The sequence below is a fragment of the Equus przewalskii genome, chromosome 9 (genome assembly GCF_037783145.1).
Source record: "Equus przewalskii isolate Varuska chromosome 9, EquPr2, whole genome shotgun sequence".
Classification (NCBI taxonomy): Eukaryota; Metazoa; Chordata; class Mammalia; order Perissodactyla; family Equidae; genus Equus; species Equus przewalskii.
In genome coordinates this window covers 14,403,405-14,428,246 of record NC_091839.1, presented here as the reverse complement: position 1 = coordinate 14,428,246, position 24,842 = coordinate 14,403,405, and the positions used below count along the sequence as shown (strand labels likewise).

General features: G+C 42.0%; 1 protein-coding gene and 1 long non-coding RNA gene across 4 annotated transcripts; one reads left to right on the top strand and one right to left on the bottom strand.

Moving 5' to 3' along the window:
• Window positions 1-4,810: 4,810 nt before the first annotated feature.
• On the bottom strand, window positions 4,811-18,079 carry LOC103550916 (zinc finger protein 234-like). 3 transcript variants are annotated; one of them, XM_070632887.1, is made up of 5 exons: window positions 17,695-18,079; window positions 14,372-14,463; window positions 12,224-12,350; window positions 11,597-11,689; window positions 4,811-6,621 (listed from the first exon to the last, which is right to left on the bottom strand). In XM_070632887.1, the coding sequence occupies exons 2-5, from the start codon at window positions 14,384-14,386 to the stop codon at window positions 5,231-5,233; spliced, it is 1,626 nt and encodes a 541-aa protein (XP_070488988.1). In that variant the 5' UTR covers window positions 14,387-14,463; window positions 17,695-18,079; the 3' UTR covers window positions 4,811-5,230. The 3 variants fall into 3 exon arrangements, with proteins under 3 accessions (XP_070488988.1, XP_008518334.2, XP_070488989.1); XM_008520112.2 differs by lacking the exon at window positions 14,372-14,463 and having other exon boundaries at window positions 17,695-17,770; XM_070632888.1 differs by lacking the exons at window positions 14,372-14,463; window positions 17,695-18,079 and having other exon boundaries at window positions 12,207-12,326.
• Window positions 17,816-24,530, top strand: LOC139085473 (uncharacterized). The gene is made up of 3 exons (XR_011543790.1): window positions 17,816-18,047; window positions 20,831-20,924; window positions 24,128-24,530. It is a non-coding gene; the product is annotated as an uncharacterized lncRNA (long non-coding RNA).
• The last annotated feature ends 312 nt before the right edge of the window (window positions 24,531-24,842 follow it).

Sequence of the window (24,842 nt, the reverse complement as noted above, 5' to 3'; positions counted from 1 at the left end):
GGTTCCTGTATGACTGAATAACTGGGGATGGTAGTCTAGTGAAGTTGGCCACATAAAATTGACCATCACACCCATCTTCATCAATAGGAAACTGGTCAAGGAAATGATACTGAGTACACCAGAATACGGTGCAGGCATTAGAAATGAGGCTGTAGCTCACTTTCTTGAAATGGCCTTCAACAACTGTTTCAATGAGCCAAACGCTCCAGTTAGAAAATAGTATGCATTGTGTTCCTAGTTTTGCAAAATTCTAAACAACGGTTACTTATATGCATAAATACACTGAAGCATGCTCACCAAAATATGAATAGTGGTGAGCTCCTACTATCTTCCACCTTCTCCTTTGGCCTTTCCTGTACTGTTGTCAATGTCCAGGCATTATTCTTCTAAGTAAAAGAATACCAAACTTATACTTTGAAAATTTTAAAAAACTCTCAAGAATTAAATATTTGTACTAAGACACGACATATGTAACAAAATGTCAAATCTCTAGATGAGTAAGACAGAGTTCTGAGACTGATTACTTTAGAATCAGTGTGTCAAAAAAAGGAGACAACGTGGTATTGAACTCAAATCTTTACACAGATATCCTATCAACATGGTTAGACTTTAATAACTTGGGAAGACTCTCTCCTTTTGCAGAGAAAGGACGATGGTCTTTAACAGTCCCCACCATATGTAGCCAAGTTCAAAACTAAGATAGGGAAATCCCCAGGGTCCACAAAAGAAAAGGAAGTGAAGTTGATGGCGACAAGTGGGAGCTGAACCTGAAAGGTCCCACAAAGGCTTAGGGAACTGGATCCAGAGCTCGAGCTTTAATATTGAGGGTGGTTGGGAGTCTAGGCCTTGTGCACACTGGGAGACATAATCGTGAACACAAGCCAGCTCATCGCAAGTGTTACCATTATCTTGGGACCACCTTGAGGACCCACGCCATGCACGTTAGGTGTAAGCCACACTTGTGGTCTTTTCAATTTTAGGAGACTAGTACTTTTGGTTTAATCTGCTGAGGTTTGTTAGTTACCTTGGAGATGACTTAATCCAGTCTTTGGTGACAGTTTAAAAGAAAAAAAAAAAAGACAAGTCCTAGATTTCTGATACTAAGTGTGCAGAAAAGTTAATATAGCAGTCCCGAGACCACGATCCTCAGAATGGTCTGCTGGCAAGGCTGGACTTTGGCGGGTGTCAAGCAACATGAATTTGGGAAGAGTTTCCACCATTCCCTAACTGTTTAAGAGCTGTTCACTGTGCCTAAACTGCACAACGTGACTTATTCTGAACACCTGCTCTCCTTATTGAAGACTGGAATTTCCTTACGTGGTAAGCAGATGGTACCTACATGACCAGCCCCCAGCAAGAACCTTAGGTACTGGTCTCTAACAAGGTTCTATCATAGACACTTTGCACGTGTGGTCATAATCCAGTGCTTGTGGAGTTTAAATGGGTCCTATGGAACACCATGGGGAGAGGACTCTCAGAAGCTCGTGCCTGGTTTCCCCTTCATTGGTTTTGCTTTGTTTCCTTTCCCTGTAATACAGTCCTCAATCCAATTATATTCTGAGTCCTCCAAGCAAATCACAGAGTGTGAAGGTGGTCTTAGGGACCCCCAAACCACTATGCAAACTGAGACAGCATGGATCTTAACAAGCACCCAGTATCGTGTGGAGATATAGCCCAGGAAGCAATTATGAAAATGAATCTATTAGATATACTTTGCTAAGTCCTTTAACCTAATACACTTAAAATATCAACTTTTGGCTTTTTAATTTGATGCACTCTGATTTATTTTTTCTTTTGTTCCCCTTGCCAGAGTAGAAAGGTATTCAAAAAGATGCTGCTAAGACTGATATCAAAGAGGGTACTGCCAATATTTTCCTCTAAGAGTTTTATGGTTTCAAGTCTTACATTCAAGTCTTTAATCCATTTTGAGTTAATTTTTGTATATGGTGTAAGATATGGTCTACTTTCATTCTTTTGCACATAGCAGTCCAGTTTCCCCAACAGAACTTATTAAAGAGAATCTCCTTTCTCCATTCTAGGTTCCTGGCTCCTTTGTCAGAGATTAGCTGTCCACAATGTGTGGTTTTATTTCTTGGCTTTCAATTCTGACCATTGACGTATGTGTCTGTTTTTGTGCTAGTACCATGCTCTTTTGATTATTATAGCTTTGTAGTGTATTTTCAAGTCATGGATTGTGATACCTCCAGCTTTGTTCTTTTTTTCTCAGGACTGCTTTGGCTATTTGGAGTCTTTTGTTTTTCCACATAAATTTTAGGATATTTTGTTCTAGTTCTGTGAAGAATGTCATTGGGGTTCTGATTGGGATTGCAATGAATCTGTTGATTGCTTTAGGTAATATGGACAAAATGAAAAGACAACCCATCACCTGGGGAGAAAATATTTGCAAATCATATATCCGAAAAGGGGTTCATTTACAAAATAAAGAACTCATACAACTCAACAACAAAAAACAAACAACCCAATCAAAAAATGGGCAGAGGACATGAACAGACATTTTTCCAAAGATGATACACAGATGGCCAACAGGCACATGAAAAAATGTTCAGCATCACTCATTATTAGGGAAATACAAATCAAAACTATGAGATATCACCTTACACCTGTCAGAATGGCTATAATTAACAAGATAAAAAAACAAATGTTGAAGAGGATGCAGAGAAAAGGGACCCCAGACTCTCATGCTGGCGGGAATGCAAATTAGTGCAGCCATTATGGAAAATAGTACGGAGATTTCTCAAAAAATTAAAAATAGACATACTATATGATTCAGCTAACCCACTATTGGGTATTTATCCAAACAACTTGAAATCAACAATTCAAAGAGACTTATGCACCCCTATGTTCATTGCAGCATTATTCACAATAGTCAAGATGTGGAAGCAACCCAAGTGCCCATCAATGGATGAATGGATAAAGAAGATTTGGTATATATACACAATGGAATACTACTCAGCCATAAAAAAGACAAAAATCATGTCATTTGCAACAACGTGGATAGACCTTGAGGGTATTATGCTAAGTGAAATAAGCCAAAGACAAACACCATATGATTTCACTCATATGTGGAAGATAAACAAACACATGGATAAGCAGAACAGATCAGTGGTTACCAGAGGGGAAGAGGGTTGGGGGAGGGCAAAAGGGGTAAAGGGGCACATGTGTATGCTGACGGATAAAAACTAAACTATTGGTAGCAAATGTGACGCAGTCTATACAGAAACTGATACATAACAATGTACACCTGAAATTACAGTGTTATAATCCAATATGACCTCAATAAAACAAAAACTTTTTTAAAATAAATAATTTTTTAAAAAAGATATCACCACAGTGTCCAAGAAGTGTGGAATGGCATCCAAAGCTGCTTTCTCCTTAGAGGCACTGCTGCTATCATGCTATGTTCCCTACCCACACACACGTTTTCTTCAGTCTTTTTGATAACTCCATGACATATGTATACCCACTTTATTTCTATCTCCAGTATTTGCCTCTCCTCGGCTGACACCTAAAGACGCATCAGATGCACTAACAGCAAAGATAGCTGATCACACTCATTAATTTATCTGTGATTCAAACAGAGAATTTTTTGTTTTTGAATATTGTTGAGTCCTATTTCTTAACTTTGATCTTATATGTCATAAGATAATGTAGTGCAACCTTACTAGGAGCCCTTAACTGTAAAGGATTCATATTAATTAACAATTTTTCAAGTTCTATTGTATATAATTTACCAGTTTGATCAAATTGATGCTCACTGGGAAATTAAAACACATAATTAATGGAATTACAAAATGGAAAATGCCACCAAATACTCCTTGCCAGAGATCCTTAATAAGACTATCTCCTTCCACACTATGTATGTGTACACACAAAACATACACACACACACACACACACATGGAGATTTATGAATTTGATTATACTACGAAGGCCACAGTCTGATTTCACAAACCCCAAATTATGTTCTTCTGTTATTACATATCCTTGTCATCACTTTAATGGTCCCACGTTACTATGGGAATATATAAAATTTAAACAAATTCCTATTGATGGACACTTGTTATTTCCATTTTAAAAGTTACGTGGCGTTATCGAGGTAGTATTCACCTTTTCTTTGTCTGAATCTCATAATCCTACATTCCTATACCATGATTTCCAGACCAGAGTTGCACCTTACATATTCTGCTATATATTGCTTTTCAAAAGATGTTTTTACCAAAAAAGAAAAGCATGTAAATGTCATTCCCACACCAGTATAATGAATACATTTGATGAAATTATCAAATCCCAACAAGTATTCCTGGTATTTATTTCATGGGGATAAGGGACGAATATAGAAGTTGACAAACTAAATGCCCTTCAAATTTGGCATAGCCTCTACCAGAGACGTTAGATAAAAAGAAACACTACAACAATTAGAAGGCAGTCATATCAAAGCCTACATGGAAACTTAAAAATTAATAATGAATTCAAGATTAACTAAGAAAATTTTCATCACTGGTAACAAAATTTGACACCTTGAATGTGTTACTCTGAACCCTTGCCTTAAGTGTTGAAAAATTCCAATTTTGATATGTGCAGACCCGGTTAGTGCAAAGTCAAAACTGTTTCGGTCTGTACTGTGAGAAAAATGACAAAAGAGTTGAAGTTATACTGTATATATCAATGGAACCTTGATAGAGACCCAAATAATAAGAACCCAACCTCAGAACAGATGCTGGGGTAGGCCAGGAGCCAACGGCAGTACAATACTACCAAAATAATGCTGTAGAATGCAGTGCCCAGTGTCTTTTTGCATTTCAACTCATGTTTATTTCTCTGAATTAAGTTTATTTTTTGCAGGTTTCCTCTTCCAGATACAATTTTTAAATATTGTACATTTTCTCCCTTTGGTTCACTTAACAAACAAGTACTAAGCACACATATAAAGTGCTGATCAATGTTAATGTGTAACAATGCGTAAATTCAGCAGCAAATTCCTTGCCCTCATGGAGCTTACATTCTAGTGGACATCAAATTTAATGCCCATCATTAGTTTTCTAAGTACCTGAACAAATTATTCTTTCTAAGGCCTGCGTCTTGAGTGATGACTATAATTGTGAAGGTTCTGATGAAACCCTTACTGCTCCACTTGTGTCGTCTTGGGATCACCAGGATATGCTGAGCTACAGTCGAAACACTCACTTTAATGAAACCAACATTTTCCCTCCTATGAGGCTGGATGAAATTTATCACCAACATGGATTCTGTGATGAATTTTAAGATATGAACTTGAACTGAAGTGCTTACCACATATCGCACACTTGTACGGTTTCTCTCCTGTGTGAACTCTCTGATGAGACTGTAGATGTGCACACTGACTGAAGACCTTGCCACACACCTCACATTTGTATGGTTTCTCTCCGGTGTGGACTCTCTGATGAAGTTTAAGATTTGAGGCCTTACTGAGGTGCTTACCACACTCCCTACATGTATATGGTTTCTCTCCTGTGTGGACAGTCTGGTGTATGTCAAGATCCAAGCTCGTCTTGTAGCCCATCCCACACTCCTCACATTTGTATGGTTTTTCTCCAATATGGACTTTTTGATGAGCTTGCAGGTGTGCTTTCTGACCAAATTTCTTCCCACACTCCTCACATTTGAATGGCTTTTCTCCACTGTGGACTCGCTCATGTGTCAAAAGATGTGAAACCCATCTGAAGCTCTTGCCACATTCCTTACAATTATAGGGTTTTTCTTCTGTGTGAATCCTCTGATGGCAATAAAGATTTGCCCTAGAAAAGAAGCTCTTTCCACACTCCTCACATTTGTATAGCTTCTGTCCCATGTGGACTTTCTTATGGATATGAAGACGTGAGCTCCAAGTGAAGCACTTCCCACACTCGTCACATTTGTACGGTTTTTCACCTGTGTGGACCACGCAATGACTATTAAGTGCTGATCTACGACGGAAGTTCTTACCACATATATCGCATTTGAATGGTTTCTCCCCAGTGTGGACTCTCTGATGGTCCTGAAGATGGTAAGCGTGAATGAAGGCCTTCCCACATTCCTCACACTTATAAGGTTTCTCTCCTGAGTGTAACTTGCAATGAACAGTAAGTGTTGGTCTGCGACTGAAGCCTTTCCCACATTGCTCACATTTGAATGGCTTCTCTATGGTGTGGACTTTCTGATGAGTTTGCAGACGTGAGCTCTGACTGAATTCCTTACCACACTCACCACACTTATAGCGTTTCTCTCCCATGTGAACTCTCTGATGAATACAAAGTGCTGAGTTATGAAAGAAGCTTTTTCCACACTCACTACATGTATGAGACTTCTCTCCTGAGGTTAACGGTTGATGAAAATCAAAGTTGGAGACATCACTGAAGAATTTTTTAGACTCATTTCCCTGGTAAGTTTTCTGGCCTGTGTGAGTTATAGATAGTCCTACCCCAAGCTGGCCGGGTGAATCTTTTTTGGGGAACTGAGAACTCTTTATCATGGAATCTTGACACCTGGTTAAGTCACTTGCAATTTGTTGCCAGATTTTCCAGCAGGAAAGTTCTTCGTGTGGTCCTGCTTCTGGAACAGTCTCCAGCTCATGTTGGATCTTGCCTACAAGAACAGAGAATGCAGAGATGTGGACAAGTAAAGGTTTTGTTCAGTGTCTTCAAGATTTCACATTTAGGAAAGGGCATGACACTTTAATGAATCCAGGGAATGGCCACTATGTCCTTCAGGTACATCATGATCTCTGGTTTACATGCCTACAGAAACCAAGAGGTAGTCCAGTAGGCTCCTATCCACTAAGCATCAATGAAACCAATTTAGAACCACACCAAGTCTCATATGTGAGGCACATGTTAGAAATCAAAGACTTAATAATAAAAATGATAATATGATACATAATGTTAATCTGTTGCTATTTCGACTGAAGTTCATAATCAGTGTAAACTCTTGGGTGGTAAATTATGCACCAAAAAAATTATATACACAATGAAGTATGAATCAACACAAACTTTAAGAAAAAGCAGTAACACAATCAATACTTTGTATATTTGGGTTTATGCTAGCTATCCTTAGGGAGTAAAGAGTTTAATCTTACCAAACAAGGGGGCTGGCTTGGCCTTTGCTCTTGACATCTGAGAGATAAGTTCCAAGCCTGCAGAATGTCATGTGTGAACAGAGCACATGAGGGTCTTGGGTCACACTGGATATGTAATAACAATATGGTTTAGGGAGGAGACTGACCACATTGGAAAGACCGAGACTATGATTCCAAGTGGGGTTTTCAGTTACCCAATGGTGTAGACCAGAAGACTGAGAATAACCATATGAAACTATTCAATCTACACTGGCCATGTGATGGAGCTCCGGTAATTACTCTGGACACAGAGGCTCAGGTGAGCTTCCCTGACTGGCAATACCCTGTGTACAATTTTACATCTTCACGTTGTAAAGTAACACAGTAACACGTCCTTGATTCTATGGAGAGAAGACAATGGAAGCTCTGCGTCTGGTTCTTCCCTAGACTCCCTCTTGTGTGCTTTTTCTCTTGGTGATGTGAGGTGTATCCTTCCCTGTAATAAACACTAACCCTGAGTATAACAGCACTCAGTGAGTTCCATCAGTCCTTCCAGAGAATTATTCAAACTGAAGGTAGTTTTGGGAAGTCCCCAAACTTGCAGTTGGTGCCAAGTGCGGGAGGTCTGTATAAACTGTCCATCTAAACTTTGTAGTTGGCTAAACTCTTTGTAATCTTATATATCAAGCACCTAGAATTGTTTATATCTATATATTCAAAGTATTCCTGCAAATTCTACACGATACATGTAGTTCATCTTATTTTTCTATGTTGATACACACAGTAACTTAGAAGATATCTGAAATAGAAAAGGGACTGGAAACTGCAGTTTTGCTGTGAAGCTGAAAGTCTGTACCCCACAGGAGTACACAAAGGGTGATACTCCTGACGAAAAAATTAAAGAAGGAAAGACTCACTAGGGGTGGAAAGAACATACGAGGGCCTCAGTAATGGTTTCTTCTGAGGGTTCTGGACTGTCTCTGTTAAAACAGAGTGTGGGAAAACTTTGGATGGAAATAAATTGGGCTTTCACATCAGTTTTCAGATTGAAAACTGCAGCCTTTTAGTTAGCTATAAAATAAATTTAAAATCATGCAATAAGCATTCGGAAAAAAGAGTCTAGATAGAAACTCTCAGAGCATCATCACTAACAGGAATGAGGTCATTGCATGAATCGTCCTGCAAAGTCATACATATAAATCTACACACGTGAAATATTTCTTTTGGTTACACTGAAAGATGCATCTCTTAGTATGGCTTGTGCTCTAAAACGTTTGAAAACTCGGTTCAGGAACTTAGCAAGTCCTTAATTAAATAAATTGCTCAAATGAAAAATAAGTTCCAAGGCTGGAACCTTGAAAAAATACTACTAGGTGAGTGTGCATTTCTTGGCAGGTACTGTAGTTTATGGTTATATTTAATAAATTATCACCTTTTTTTTTAAAGGTTGGCACCTGAGCTAACATCTGTTGCCAATCTTCTTTTTTCTTCTTCTTCTTCTCCCCAAAGCCCCCCAATACATAGTTGTATATCCTAGTTGTGGGTCCTTCTGGTTGTGCTATGTGGGACGCCGCCTCAGCATGGCCTGATGAGTGGTGCTAGGTCGGCACCCAGGATCCAAACCAGTGAAACCCTGGGCCGCCAAAGTGGAGCACGCAAACTTAACCACTTGGCCGGCCCCAAAGTGTCACTTTTTAAAATGTTTTTTTTCTGGGAGGACAGAGAAGTCTCTCTGAGGATGTGACAATCTTGAGTTGGCAGTTTTCTGATACTTTCCAGGTTATAATTTTCACCAATTGAAAATGGAACAATAAGTCTCTATAAAAATAAAAGGAAATTATGTGAATCATTATTCTTTAACATTTGTTTAATGGCCAAATCTGTAGAAAATAAAGGCACAGAAATATACACCATATTTTCGACCAAAGATGATCAGGAAGAGACAACATTCAGCTGTGGGACTGGTGTTACTTTCATCCTCATTCTCCCACTTCTAGCACATGAAGGGGAAACCTGGCAACAATGATGTGGGTGTAGACTTTGTAAGGAGCAAATGGGCTGCAAAACGAAAGGCAACTTGCACAGTGATTACTGCCTGAGAGCTCAGGAAATACAGATTTTTTTTCCATTTGTAGGGGAGCTGTTTAGGAGTAGACATCAGAATCCCCATTAAAAGAAGGTATTTCTTTAGAAATACCAGATGATCCAGCTATTCTACTTCTGGGTATTCATCCAAAGAACATGAAATCAATAATTCAAAAAGATTTATGCACCCCTATGTTTACTGAGCATTATTCACAATAGCCATGATGTGGAAGCAACCCAAGTGCCCATCAACAGAACAGATAAAGAGAAGATGAGGTATATATACACATACAACATAATACTACTCAGCCATAAAAAAACCCACAAAATTGTGCCATTTACAACAACGTGGATGGACCTGGACGGTATTATGCTAAGTGAAATGAGTCAGAGGGAGAAAGACAAATACCATATGATTTCACTCATATGTGGAAGATAAACAAACAAGCATGGAGATAAGGAGAACAGATTGGTGGTTACCAGAGGGAAAGGGAGTCGGGGGGAAGGTGAAAGGGGTAAAGGGCACATATGTATGGTGATGGGTTAAAATTAGGTGGTGAACACGATGCAGTCTATACAGAAATATATTAAGGTACATCTGAAATTCACACGATGTTCTAAGCCAATATGACCTCAATAAAATAATTTTTAAAAAACCAAGTACTTCTCCCCAAAAACGAATATGCTGCCAATGGACAGTTCCAGGAGAACCACAGGGAAGGCATGTTCCTCAGTGTGGTCACAGCCACAATACTTAGAAGTTTCCCTGGGATATGGATCAAGTGCACACAAACACACAATCACACTAACAGCATCTAAGCAAGTAGAAACTGGATAGGCAGCCATTTGAAGACAAAAATATTCTGCACTATCTTTAATTCACTCTGGTTTATTTATCACTTACTAGCCGTCTCCATGAGTCATGGAGTGACCTGGGGTAAAAAGAAGCTTGAAGGCCTATGCACTGGTTTCTTAAGAGAGTTCTGGATCATCTCTTTGAAGACTTTCTTTTTGAAAAGTGTGGAAAAGCTGTGGATTTAGACAAAATGATCTTTCACATCAGTTTTTCAAATTGAAAACTACACGCCTTTTGTGAGCCGTGAAATAAATTTAAAAGCTTGTAATAAACACTTAGAAAAATAAACAGGATAGAAACTATCAAAGCATCACCACCAGCAGGAAAGACAGTAAGATCTGCCTAGCCATTAACTCAGTAAATATTTACAGATATCTGCCATGTCCCAGGCCTATTCTGGGCACTGAGGATACAGCAATAAACAAAACAATTAAAATTCTTCTGCAGATTATATTTCACTGGGGGGAGAGAAGTGATGGACAAACAAAAATAAATGAGATACGATATAAGGAAAGTAGAGTAAAAATAGAATGGTATTTTAAATAGGGTGGTCAGAAGGCCTGTCATGATGTTAAAAGTGAGCAGAGAAGGAATGAAGGGGAGGGCCAGTAGGCTCTTAGGTGAAAGAGTATTCCAGGCAGAGAGGAGAAGTAAAGGACCCTGAGGGAGCAGCTTCCCTAGTAAACTTGATCGTGGTTCCCGAAAGATGCCCAGGTCCAATCCCCAGCACCTGTGAACATGTATGTTACACAGCAAAGGAACTGGGTTGCCAGTGCAATTAAGGTTGCTAATCAGCTGATTCTAAAAATAGGAAGATCGTCCTGTATGGTCTGAGAGGGACAAATGGAATCAGAAGGGTCCTGAAAATCGGAAGACAGAGGCAGAAGAGCAGTACAGGAAGAGTGTGGAAGAATGGTCAGAGAGCGCACCACTGCTGGCTTCGAAGACGGAAGAGCGGGAACAAGCGCCAAGGAACTGGACAGGCCCTAGACACTGGGAACCCCAGGAAAAGGATGCTCCCCTAGAGCTCAGAAAGAACACAGCCCTGCAGACACCTTGATTTAGCCCAGTGAGATATGTCTGACTTCATGCCTAAAGAACTAAAATGTAATAAAATTTTGTTGTTTACAGTAATTTGTTACAGCAGCAATAGGCAGTATACAGTATCGTTGGCAGGTCTGAAAAACAGCAGGGAGGACAATGTGGCTGGAAAAATGGACCGAGAGGGAAAGGATAAAAGATGTACTCAGAAAGAGTGGGGGATGCCGAGCAGACCACAGGGGACTCCAGGAACCACTTTAAGTGGTTTTAACTTTAGGGAAAAAAGAAGCCATAAAAGATTCTGAGCGGAGGAGTGGCAATCACACTCCCTAAGGATCGCTTTGGCTGCTGTGCGGTGAACAAAGGTAGGATGGGAAGGGTGGAAGCAGGGCAACCAGCATGAGGTGGCTGTAACAATCCAGGAAAGAGGTCGGGCAAGCTAGAACAAGGCGATGGGACTAAGGACGGAGAGAAGTAAAACAGGTGGGGGAGCGGCTCCAGGACTCGCAGCTGCCTGTTCTTACCTGAAGTCTCTTTTCTTTGCATTGCTATCTTCATCACACATAGCCTTTCTTCCATGACTAAGTGGACCACATCGTGTTTGAATGGTTGATGCCCTGTGAACAGGCAAAGTCACATACTTAAAACCAAGACATTCTAGGTAAAACTTACCGGAAGATTAGGTTCCCACTGCATACTTTTCAAGTAATCAGAAGCAGCATTTTTCAGACTTTTTTTTCATGACCCATTTAAAGAAATAGCCTTCATCAAGACCCATACGTATATGTAAAATCAGGTAGGCAATATTTTCTCCTCAGTTTTTTGGAGTGTGAGAAGGACTGATGTTATCTAATACATTTTATTTCATTAAAAATTGATAGTAAGGTTCAATAAATTGGTTTTATAACTCATGACTGGGTCAAAAAGAGCTAAGTTATAACAGCATACTCTCCATTTACAGTTCTTTAACAAAACACAAACTTGCCTGTTGAAAAAACCCAAAATAACTCCCACTCTGTGTCCCCCATCTATTGGGAAAGTCAGATCCCCAAAGTCAGGGAACGATTTCAAGGGCCCCAAAGCCTTGAAAACCCCAAGATACAAAGCCACTCCTGGGGGCTGATGTTCACGCACAGAGCGGCTGTCCTCACCCACAGACAGCAGGTTCCGGAAGTTCTCCAGCATCACGTCCCGGTACAGCTGCCTCTGGGTGGAGTCCAGCAGCCCCAGCTCCTCCTCATTGAAGGTCACAGCCACATCCCTGAATGTCACTGCCTCCTACAACACCAAACACATGTAACCTCAATCTTACAACCAGCCTCCTCTGGGAGAGCCACAGCGCTGAGCAGGCTCTACCTTCTCGTCTGTCACTTTCACTCAAACAGAATGGCTAACGTTCCTGAGTCTTGCTTGGTTTCCTGTGTGAACCTGAGCAGGCTTCTTCTACTTTACATATTTACGTGGAAAATGAAATCAAGAACCTCCTTTTCTAGCAGCTCTAAGGAGTAAAGGCCGAGACAGAACTGAGTGCTGGCAAATCCAGCAAGATTGGACATTTTAAACTAACGTTAGACCTCAGTGAATAACTGGAGGCAACCAAGGGGTCCTTCAGGTGGTGAATGGATAGACTGTGGCCCATCCAGATTGGAGCATAATGTGGCGCTAGAAAGAAATGAGCTATCAAGTCATGAAAAGACATGGAGTTATCCTAAATGCAGATTAGTAAGTAGAAGCCAGTCTGAAAAGCTACACATGGTACGATTCCAACTGTAGGACGCTCTGGAAAAGGTAAAATGACGGAGACTGTAAAAACCTCAGTAGTTGCCAGGGGCTGGGGGAAGGGAGGGATACACAGGTGGAGCACAGAGGATGTCTGGAGCAGTGAAACTACTGTGTATGATACTATAATGCCGGGGACATGTCACTATACATTTGTCCAAACCCACAAAATGTACATCATCAAGAGTGAACCTAATGTAAACTATGGACGCTGAGTGATAATGTGATGAGAGAGGTTCCTTGATTTTAACAAATGTCCCACTCTGGTGGGGAGGTTGATAATGGGGGCGGCAATGCATGTGTGGGGGCAGAGGGGATATGAGAACTCTCTGTACCTTCTGCTGAATGCAAAACTGCCCTAAAAAATACAGTCTACTATTAAAATAGACACACAAACCTAAGGTTATATATTACTCCAAAAAAACCTAGTTAATGCACGAAGGAATAAAAGCAGATCAGTAAAAGACATGTAGGGTAGGACTCAGACACAGGAAAGACAGAATCTAGCTCTTCCTGTGTGAAAATCTCCAATAATATTTGTGTAAAGCAGCATTTAACAGTCAACTGTGCTGTGCTGTATTTAAATATTCTACCCTCAAATCTACTTTTCCAGTATTGAGCCTCTAGTACATTGAGGACAAAAACTAGGCAGATTGTTTGGAGAAGCGATTTTTTTGGAGAAAAAGGCCGCAGGTAAGAAAACTGTCACTGCATTATTGATTAAAACAACAGAACTCCTAAACCACCTTCAAGTCTGTGAGTGGCAAGTAGTTAAAAATAAAAAAGCATATCAATTTAATAAGAGTATGATGTAACTATAAACAAAAACTGTTACATAATATTAAATGAAAAAACCCAATTTAATATTAGATGTATATCATAAGTATTAATAAAGCTATACATGCACAAGAGAAAAAGAGTATGAGAAAATAAAAATAGTTAATGTAGGCGCTGGCCCAGTGGTGTAGTGGTTAAGTTCACACTCTCTGCTTCAGTGGCCCAGGGTTTGCCGGTTTGGATCCTGGGTGCAGATCTATGCACCGCTTATCAAGCCATGCTGTGGCAGGCGTCCCACATATAAAATAGAGGAAGATGGGCACAGATGTTAGCCCAGGGCCAATCTTCCTCAGCAAAAAAGAGGAATGGCGGCAGATGTTAGCTCAGGGCCAATCTTCCTCAAAAAAAAAAGAAAGAAAGAAAAAAAGAGAAAGGGCTCCCATTGACCTGAGTTGGGTAATTGGAGCATCAAACAAATAAATTAATTAATTAAATAATTAATGTGTCAGCAATGAAGTAATAAAGTGGGGGATTGGTGATGGTCATTCCTATTAATTTGTCCACACTTATTTTTGAAATAAAATAAATAATGACAATAAAACAAACACTAAAAACAAATACAAGGTAAACAGGTCTTTAAATGCCTCGTGTTCTCTTTGAGTCACCCCAAGAAAGAAAAAAAACACATGGCATTCTGAGCAGTGAGATGGATTTTATCAGCAAGAAAGGCAAGCCATATGCACCTTGAATGTGGTCATTTTTTCTTCCTACTTCTGGAGACGTACAGGCTCCTGAGACACAGAGTCCTGCAGGGCAGAACTGTGCCTGGTAGTATCTGGAAAGGCAGAAAAAGGACATGAAAGGGCGACCACGGATGCTGCTTACCTACATGAACGCTTACGTGAATTAGCCAAGGAGCCCTTCCTTGCGGTGGCTGCTGCTGTACCAGCCTGAACAGCAGATCGTGACATGGGTCCTGGACTCCTGCACAACACACGCTGGCACCATCTCCAGGGCTGCCCTGTGTCTCCCAAGGTGGCAATTCAGATTCGGAGGTGATGGAAATTGAGACAACAGAACGTGCCCAGCATCTCTGGGGCACCGATGTCTGGGTTCAAATCCTAGCTTGGCTTCTCACTGGCTTGTCATCTTGGGGCAAATTAATGTCTTCTCCTCAATGTCATCTCCACATGAGATATAATACTTTCAACTCATGGCACTGCTGAGGGCTGGACAGCACTCTGACTACCATCTGGGTCTCTCATTTTTGTACTGTAGTAACAAAGATGACACTCTCTAACATGAAACTGCTCTTAGAAATGTGATTTCTACCAAGACATCGCATGACAGCGGGACTTCTGATGTGACTGCTCTGTTGTGTGAAGGCCCCTCATAATCTCTGAAAAAACTGTTAACTCTGCCTCATTGTCTTCCCTAATAATGTGTTACCTTAGGCAAGGACTTTCAAATCACTGTGGACAACTGTTTCCTTTTAAAAAATATCAGTTTCTAGGTTTTTTAGGAAACACAAGATTCTGGAAAAAGAAATTTGGAAAACGGTTTGGGCAGTTTCTCAGAAAGTTAAACCTAAAGTGACCAATCAACAAAGCAATTCCACTCCCGGGTATGTATGCAAGGGAACAAAAGGCGCTCCACACCAAAAACTGCACCTAAGTGTCCATGAAACTGTTACTCATTAGAACCTCAAACGGGAAACCACTGACATGGCCACCTCTGGGTGAATGGATAGAGAAAGTGTGGTATGGCCACAATGAAATATTAACAGGCAACAGGAATGAAATTATAATATATACTACAACACGGATGAAGCTTGAAAACAATTGTAAGTGAAAGAAGTGAGTCAAAAAAGACCACATCTTGTATGATCCCATATAAATAAAAGATTCACAACATAGAGACAGAAAGTAAGTCAGTGGTTACCTGGGTAGGGGGTGAGAACAGGGATTAACTATAAATGGGAAGGGGGGGGGTCTCATTGCAGGGATAAAAATGTTCTCAACTGAGTTACGGTGATAGCTGCAACACTCAATGTTACAAAAATCACTGAACTGTGCACATGCAAAGAGAAAATTCTGATCTGTAAAATATATGCCAATTACGTTGTTTATAAGAATCGTTTGATAAGCTCTATCTCATTTAAACTTACCAGACTGGATTCTGAGTCCCTATTGCATGTATATTTGAGTGCATGAATAAACAACTGGGAGAAAAGGGAAGCTCATCTTTAGAGTAGAAAGCCCACTAATAAGTCTGTCTCCCCGTAGGAAGCTTTAATTACAAAAAGAAAACTAGTACCTTCATTAGAGAAATGGACAGACAGCTCCTTCGGCAAGTGAACACAGCCGTCATCACCAATACAAAGCCAAAACATCCTTTGGCTCCTTTATGGTGAGTGACAGGGCAGCTCACCACTCCTGTGGATCCCTGCCAAGGATGCACAATCGGGATCCAATCGTGAAATGTATCAGTAAACTCAAATGATGGACTTTCTCCAAATTAACTTGCCTACACTCTTCAAAAACATCATGTGTGAACAAAATAATGAAGGCTGAGAAATCATTCTGGGTTGAAGGAGACTATGGATTAAAGGAGAAACATGACAGCAGAAGGCAATCCACAAAATTGGCCTTAATTGGGGGGAAAAACAGTTACAAGGATTTTAAATGAAAAACAGAACAAATTTATTATGGTCTGTGGACTAGGAACAATGTATTAACAATACGATTAATTTTCTTGTTTTGATCATGAAACTGTGATTATGGAAAAGAATGCCCTTGTTCTTAAAAAACATACACAAATATTTAGGGGCAAAGAGGTACCATGTCTACAGCACAATTCAAATTCTTCAGGAAAAAAGAGAGATGATAAAAGTGTGAAGAAAAAAATGACAGCTGATAGCTGACCAACAGCTAGGAACTGGTGTTTTCGACTCATCATAATAATTTTGAGGATATCAACAGATCTCAGATACAACCACTCAGTGACAAGGATGCAACGAGAAATGCAGTGCTTTTTGAGAAGACCAGAGAAGGAAAGGAGGCTCTGAAATACCAAATTATGTCTCTGCTAAAAAACCAAATTCAACTGAGTAAATTTTAAAGATCTCATTGGCTTTATTCAACAATTCATGAATCGGGAACCACCCAATCCAGCAGGTAGAAAGGAGTTCCCAGCAGCTGTACAAAATGAAAGATTTCTATAGGCAAAGGGGAGCAGGAACAAGGAAGCTGTACCGGCCAAAAAAGCAGCTTGGTCACCGCAAGGTCACTTTCCTTTATGGGATGGCAGCGTCCATTGGGCAGATTGCTCAACTAGTGCTGTTCAGACCATTCCTGCTAAGAGTCCATTTCTGGCGGAGCCAAAATTGTCTTTGTGGTAAACCCCAGTTTGGTGACATGGGGCTTAGGATAAGTGCCCCCACTATGAGCCTGTAGTCTTGGTTTTAACATCTCTGTCCCTGAGAAATCAGAAATATTCAGTCCTCCCCCGCCCCCGTCCCTTCCAGCCAGAAATGGTTTGGGAGCAAGCCTAGCTTCCTACAGAGATCAAAGAGAAGTGCGGGCAGCGCGGCTGGAGCTCTTCCCCCTCCGGATTCCCGGCTTTCAGGGAACCGAGCACTTCCCCAAACTAAACAGAACTCGTAACGAGAGGCACCCTTCGCCACGTGACAGCAGCTGTCTGGAGACTTTTCTTTACGCTATCTCATCTATTCTCAAGCCACCGTGCTAGAACGGTAGCAATGCCATCTCGATTCTACAGAAAAACACCGGAGGCAGAGAAATGCAGCGAGCTTGTCCGGCGTCCCACTGCGGGAAACGGCAGAGCCGGAGGGAGTCGCGCGGCGCGGGGAGCGCGGGAGACTCCAGCCAGGCGATGAGGGACCCACAGCCCTAACGCCAAGAGGCTCCGCCCAGGGGAACGCCGCCCGCCGCCCCCGCCCTCAAACCGCCGACTCGGACGCAGCTTCTGTCCCCTATGTCGATGTCCGGGTCCTCTGGGACCTAGGGACGTTCGGGAAGGGCAGCGAAACGCAGGACCTACTCACCGCGGCGAGGGGAAAGATGCCGGCGACCTGGCCGCCGAGAGCGGAAGTGCACGAAACCCCAGGCTACTCTGGGAATGCACTTCCCAGAATTCCCCTGTCCCAGCTGCCTGTGCGGAAGTGTGCGGAGCTCAAGGGGCCGGTGGACTACACTTCCCAGAAAGCCAGAGGAGAGCACCGTCCGCATTCTCTCCCACCTCAGGCGGAAGTGGTTGACTCCTCGGAGATGTTGGACTACAGTTCCCACAATACCAGTGGGGGCAAAGTTCACTTTGTTGGCTTCATGGCCGTAATATGGATATCTACACGGAGGGCTAGCGTTACTCTCTCCTGAATCCGTGAGCGGAAAATTTTCGGTAGACACAGACTTCCTGAAATCTAAGTGTCTGCCGTTATTACAGTATTGTTGGAAGAGTAAACAATGAGCCACGAGATAGAAAGTTAAAGCAAGGAACTGGGAAATAATTTAGGGGCAATAGGGGAGCTCAAAGACGGAGGGTAATGTTTAGTATAAGCAGACTGTATGAGAATTAAAACTGGGAATTTTAAGAAAGAGCGAGGTAGAATGGTTTTGGACAGGCAATGATGTGCAAAGAAGGTGTTAACCTCTACTCTTGACGTACTGGTCTCCAGAAATGGACCAGCTTAGGATCCCTATTGCATTAGCTGGGAGCATCCAATGGGACATTGGCCTCTGAACAATGTTGTTTTAGAGCAAAGCAGCTGGGACTTTTGGTCGATGGTGCTGCCTGTAATTGGATATTTGTCTTGGATGCCACTGTGGACCAAACTGAATCCCAGAGTAGCCCAAATAAAACTCAAAATTATTGTGGTGGTTACAAAAATAAAAATTGGTTCCCTAAAACAAGGCTCCCCCACCAAGATCCCATTCAAAAGTTTTTTGTTTTGTTTTTTTGGTACTGGAGATTCACAGCTTTAGACTCCCCAGTCATTTGAACTATGGAAAAGTCCACCTCAAAGACGCAAGCCTTACTTCTGATAGGCCATTCAATTGCTACTCAGTCCTAACACCATCCTAGTATCTCTCTACCTCCCCCAGCTGCCATGCCACCCATTGATCTACCCAAGGCCCTCCTTCCGTAGCCTCACTGAACCCTGTATCTGTGAGAAACCCCTTTAGCAACGCCCATCAATGGCAAGTCCTAGCAGTCTTTGATGCTCGCTCACTTCCTGGAAATACATCCTGATATACTTCATTGGTGGTATTTTGATCCCCATAAAATACTTAATAAAATTTTAAGTATTTTACTAATATGGAATACCATATTAATGGTATTCCAGGTCACATTGGTGCCTGGTAACCCTTCAAATTATGAAAAGGGAAAACTCTTCACTTTTAGGAATGTCGCTGTACACCAAGTGCATGGAATTCAAACACCTCTCTCTTATAGGCAGTAATAAACTTTTTGTGGCCCCAATGAAATTGCCCAACTCCATCTTAGATTAGATGCTCTAACTAATGGACATTTATATTAGTTTAAGCCCTGTGATATTGTGATATAATAAGAAATATGTTTGGTCTTCAACCCTAGTTCCTGGCACAGAGCTCCTGAATCCTTTGGAATTTCCTGAGCAATAGGAGCCTCTTTTGTTCTAATGAGGCAACTCTTGATGGGTCCCTAGATAGCTTCACAATGGGGCTGGTCACCAGAAAGACCAAGGCATGATGAGAGGGTTGCAACTTTCAGTCCCACACCCCCTGACCTCCAGGGAGGGGAGACGGGCTGGAGATTGAGTTCGATCACTAATGGCCAACGATTTAATCAATCAGGCCTACACAAGGAAACCTCTGTAAAAACCCTAAATGACAGGGTTTGGAGAACTTCCTAGTTGGGAACCACATCTAAGTGCTAGGAGGGTGACATGCCCGGAGAGGGCATGGAAGCTCTGAGTCCGCCACCCACACCTTGCTTTATGCATCTCTTCTATTTGGCTGTTCCTGAATTGTATCCTTTATAACATCCTGTAAGTATTAAGTAAACGGTCTTCCTGAGTTCTGTGAGTTGTTCTTGCAAACTAGCAAACCCACGGAGGGGATAGCGGGAACCTCCCATTTGTAGCTGGTCTGTCAGAAGCACAGGAGGCCTAGGACTTGTGATGGAAGGCTGAGGTGGGGGCAGTCTTGTGGGACCGAGCCCTTAACTTGTGGAGTCTGATGCCAACTCTGGGTAGTTAGCGTCAGAACTGAATTGAACCACTGGATATCCAGGTGGTGTCAGAGAGTTGGAGAAAGTGGTGAGGAAAACTCCCACGCATTTGGTGTCAGAAATGTTGGGAGTAAAAAAAACAGAAGCTCAAATCCAATGCCCTTATCACTGGCCATCCTAAATGGACCTCAGCGAATCTGCCACTCCCTATTAAACTTGTAGACACCCCACAATGTCCCATTAAAGAAGATCTGAAGGAATTAAGACCCATTTTTAATGATTGGTGGCAAAAGGAGTCCTCATTCCCATCATTTCTCCCTTCAACAGCACTATTTGGCCCATCCTTAAGCCTAAGAAAAATGAATGGCACTTCAGGCAGACTACCACAACCTCAATGCAGCACTACCTCCAATTAAGACCCTACACCAAATATCATTGAAATTGCGTCCCAGTCATTGATCTAGCTAATATGTTTTGTTCTGTCCCATTTCGCCAGCATCACAGCCACAATTTGCATTTACCTTTGAAGGTCCTCAGTATACATTTACTCATTTGCCTATGGGCTATCTCAGCAGCTCCCCATGGTTCACAATTTATGCAGCCAGGACTTGCGAGGGTTTGCACTGTCCCCAGGCGCTCATGGATGATACTGGTCTAAAGGAAGGCATTGCCCCAGGCATTTTAAATGTTTGCCAGACTTTGATCATGGCTGTGCCATCATCACTGAAAAGATCCAGAGTTTTACCACCTCTGTCAAATTTCGCGGCATAATTTGGCCCATGGAAAGCGGCTCTATGTCAGCTCCTGTCAAGCAATAAGTATTGACTGTTTCTGCTTCCACCTCTTAAACAAGCTCAATATCTACTTGTCCCATGTGGCTTTTGGCAGCAACAATTCTCCCTTTACAATAGATGTGTGTTTTTTTAAAACCTATTTATAAAAGTCACTAAAAATCATTTTGATTTGAATAGGGGCCACCCCAACAACAGACCCACCCAAAAAGCCATCCAACAAGTGATGCCACTCCTCCATCTGGTGACTCCTTTATGGCGGAAGTCCTAGCACGTAAGTCTCAGGCCTCTTGGACTCTCTAGACCATACAGGACAGCCAACAACTCTGTTTGTGTTTCTGATACAAAGAACTCCCCTCAGCAGCTGAGAGTTATGGTCCTCTTAAGAGATAACTCCTAGTGTTATCTCCTACTTAAGAACCCTTAAGTTCTTAAGCTCTGGGCCCTACTTAAGAATGAAACCATCACAGGCCCTGAGCCCATGCCCCTTTAACAGCAGCTGCCTAGAAGTTCTAGGGTCATAGAAGTAACATTCCACAAGCTTCAACCAGCCACTGAAGCCTCCTTGCTAAATAAAAATAGTACCTAGCGGCTACAGCTTGAACTGAACCCGCAGGCATATCCAAACTACAAGCAAATGTGGCTTCTCCTGCCCTCTGTCCTTTGCCCAAGTCCATGGGTCCAGGAGAACTCACCCCCTCGCAGCCCCATTGGCCATTTGTGGGGCCCCTTGTGGGATAAGCTGAGTCCAGTATAAAGGGAGTCCGCTTATTTCACAGACAGCAACACCACATCATTCATGATGGAGCCCAGTGGAGAGCTACCATTTTCCATCTCATGGCTGGGACATCCCCGATAAATGATGAATCCAAGGCTTGGCTCAACTCACAGAGCTGACTGTAGTCACTTTGGCACTGAAGGACACTCTCAACAAAATTATGTCAATTTTTCTTATTTTTACAGACTGCTAGGCTGTTTGGTCCAGTTGATGGGCTCAAAACAGATGTCACACATAGGCCCATCCCCTATGGGTCCTTCCACATTGGGAATATACTGCCTCTCAAACCTCATGTATTACAATTCTCTCATCTTGACTCCTACCAAGACCCTGGCTGAGGCTCTATTAAATGCCATAGCTGTCCAACTTGTTCCCATTTTTCAAATAAACTTAAGTATTACCCTCATCATGGGCCCCAGGCCTCCATACTGTGAGCCAAAATGTATGATAACATGCCACTGGCCCTAACACCAACCCTACCCTCTCAATGTGGCAACTGATGTCATGGCCAATGAAGGTCTGTACCAAGAGGTAAATGACCCTTCTCTGTCAAATTAATTTTACTGGGTCATTGTGCCAATGTGCTGACACAAATAATTTTGCCTTCACAATGACTGATATTTATACCTGTCTACTCTTGGCTTATCCACAGAAAGGACAGAAGACAAAATGTGGACTTGCATGGGCAGAGCTCTTAAGGCTACTTATATCCAACATATCATGCATATGCGGCCACCCAAAATATAGCCAAATGTGCCCCAGGGCATCCATCAGTCTTCAGTCACTCTCAAAATAATCCTCCAATGTAGAACTTTGCCTTGAGGTCTTGGAGTTAGCTAATGACTCAAATTAGGAGTCTCCATCCTCCACTATACAAAGGCCCTTACAGGTATCGTCCCCGGGCTACCATAGATGACAGAACAATCATCAGCTCAGGAATAAGGATCTCAGCCCAGGAGAACAAAGGACCCCCCAAAAGATGACTTCAGCAGAGCCAACAGTTCCAACCTTGATCCTGACACTCTAAGATGTCCTCTCACCACACTTTCATGCCAGAGCCCATCGAATAAAGATTCTGACACCCCCTCTGCTCCAAGCCCAACACCTGGTTCTTCCACTCAACTCATATCCCCTCCTACATCCCTTATGACTTCTCCAACTGCCCTTTCTTCTCACTCATCTTCTGGCTTATCCCCAAAGTTTCAATCTATGCAGCTTTGCTTACACTTTGCTCCCAACCTAGCCAATATCAACATGACTGTAGACTGCTTAACTGAAGCTCCAACCCTCCCTGCTTATGTAAGTCTCTGCAACCTCCATATTCCCTGCTCCTACACAATGTAAACACACTCTGCAAGAAGCTAGAGCTTGTTTGCAGACCCTTACTTACCTAAACTTAACCAAGCCCTGGTGAATGACAGCACACAGGAACCTACCGTTGCCTGTTACCCATTCCACTGCATCAAGGAACACCCAGCAGGTTTAGATTTGTGCTTGACCCTTTCTATTCCCTCCTCTTGTGTTGTCCTTTTGGTGCAAGCTAATACCCTGCAAATTAGCCAACTTAAACCCTAACCACCACTTAATTTCACCCAAAGGTGAAATTATACCTGCACAAAGGTCTAAAACCCCAACTCCTTCCATGACCAACAGTTGGGACCTGGACATAATTGCCTCTTTAGCTGCCTCCACACCAATTTTCACCGTGACCCCCACAACCACATCAGCTCCAATCCCCTTGTCCAACAATCTCTGCTTCACTCTCCACCATTCCCTCATCACTACACCACTTCCTCCTTTCCTCAACTTGCCAGATAAGAACTATAAAACAGTAACAGAAACGTCACCCAAAAGACAAACCAATGCTGGGCCTGAGACCAGGAACCCCAGCCTGGGAACCACTTATCCAATTAATCCCCACATCCTTGGAGGTCTTTGCTATCCATATTAACTACTTACCATCCTCTCTGGTCACCTTGCAGCTCCTTAACTTCCCCTGGCACTTCAACCTCACCAGGTTCTTCCTCATTAACTTTCCCTTCACAATTCCCATGCCCTTCCTGGCTTCTACCTACAATTGACATTATATAGAACTACTGAAACTAAATGGCCCCAACATATATGCACTGATGTATGCCTTTCCCATAAAAGGGTACACACAGGCTATCTTTTTATTTATTATAAATTGGGCCTCATCACAATCTTTGGTATAACAGGTACAATTCTAAGTCTTTTCAATTCTACAGCACAGACTTGGCACTTAGAAGCCAGCCAAACAATGTCACAACTCCTGGAAGACCACATATACCAAACACCCCAAGATTTAGAAGCCCTTAATGAGAGAAAACTCTGTAGATGCTATGGTAGCTGATAACATATGCATTAGACTACCTACTGGCATCCCAAGGTGGACCTTAAAGGGAACCTCTGGCTGTATGTAGGTCACTAATAGAGGAAAGGTCTCCAGAATAGTTCAACAGATAAAACAACAAACCAAAGTAGTCAATGATTTTACTAATTACTAAAATACTCCAAGAGATTTCCTGAACCCCCATTGATGTCTTCTGGCTCCTTCTGCCCAGATTAATGTTATCTGGCCCCACATTATCTTTCAGGGAGCTAGCACAATAATTGCTGACCTAATTATTTTGGGTCAACTTTGCAAGTGTGGCCTCTCTCAAATACATGTTTATTTACAGGAAAACCTGGGAGGTGGCCAAACTAGCCCAAATGTCATGGGTGAATTGTGAAGACCACAGGAAAGAAACATGGACACTTGACTTAGTGCCAGCAGCCTGAGCCTCATCTCCTGCTCCTGTCTACCACCGTCTTCAGAATCCTGATGGGTCTACACACCACCTCTTTTAAACTTTGTGCAGGCAAGACTTCCCCTCTAGAAAGTGCCTGAACACTATTCTGTCTCTCTGTTCTGGACCTTCTCCTAGAAAGTCTCCCCCCCACCTCTGATGATACCAAAGGACTACTGTCTTGACTTTTTGTCATCGAAACCTAATGTTAGGGGTGGCTTCCTTGTGTCACACTGGAGTTGCTGTACCATGCACATCAATTGGCAGGGAGAAATAAAACTTTTTCTAGATGACATGACTGTCTACACAGAAAACTCCAAGAAATCTACAGAACAACTTGAACTAATAGGCAAGTTTGGCAATGTTGTAGGATACAAGGTCAATGTAAAACAATATGTTGTATATACTACCAATGAACAATTGGAAATTGAAATTTGAAAAATAGTACGATTTAAGTTAGCACCAAAAAGCACAGATTACTTAGGTATAAGTCTAATAAAATACGTGCAGGACTTATATGCTGAAAATTACAAATAACTGATGAAAGAAATAAAAGGAGTCCTAATAAGCAGATATACCATTGTCAATGGTTGAGAATAGTCAACAC

Bases quoted from the DNA above. Each gene is read 5' to 3' on its own strand.
- LOC103550916 (XM_070632887.1), bottom strand. The intron at 11,690-12,223 runs GTGAGGACAGCC...GCCTGTTCACAG, and splicing joins CCGGAACCTGCTGTCTGTGG to GGCATCAACCATTCAAACAC. The intron at 6,622-11,596 runs GTAAGAACAGGC...CTGTTCTTGTAG, and splicing joins GCAAAGAAAAGAGACTTCAG to GCAAGATCCAACATGAGCTG.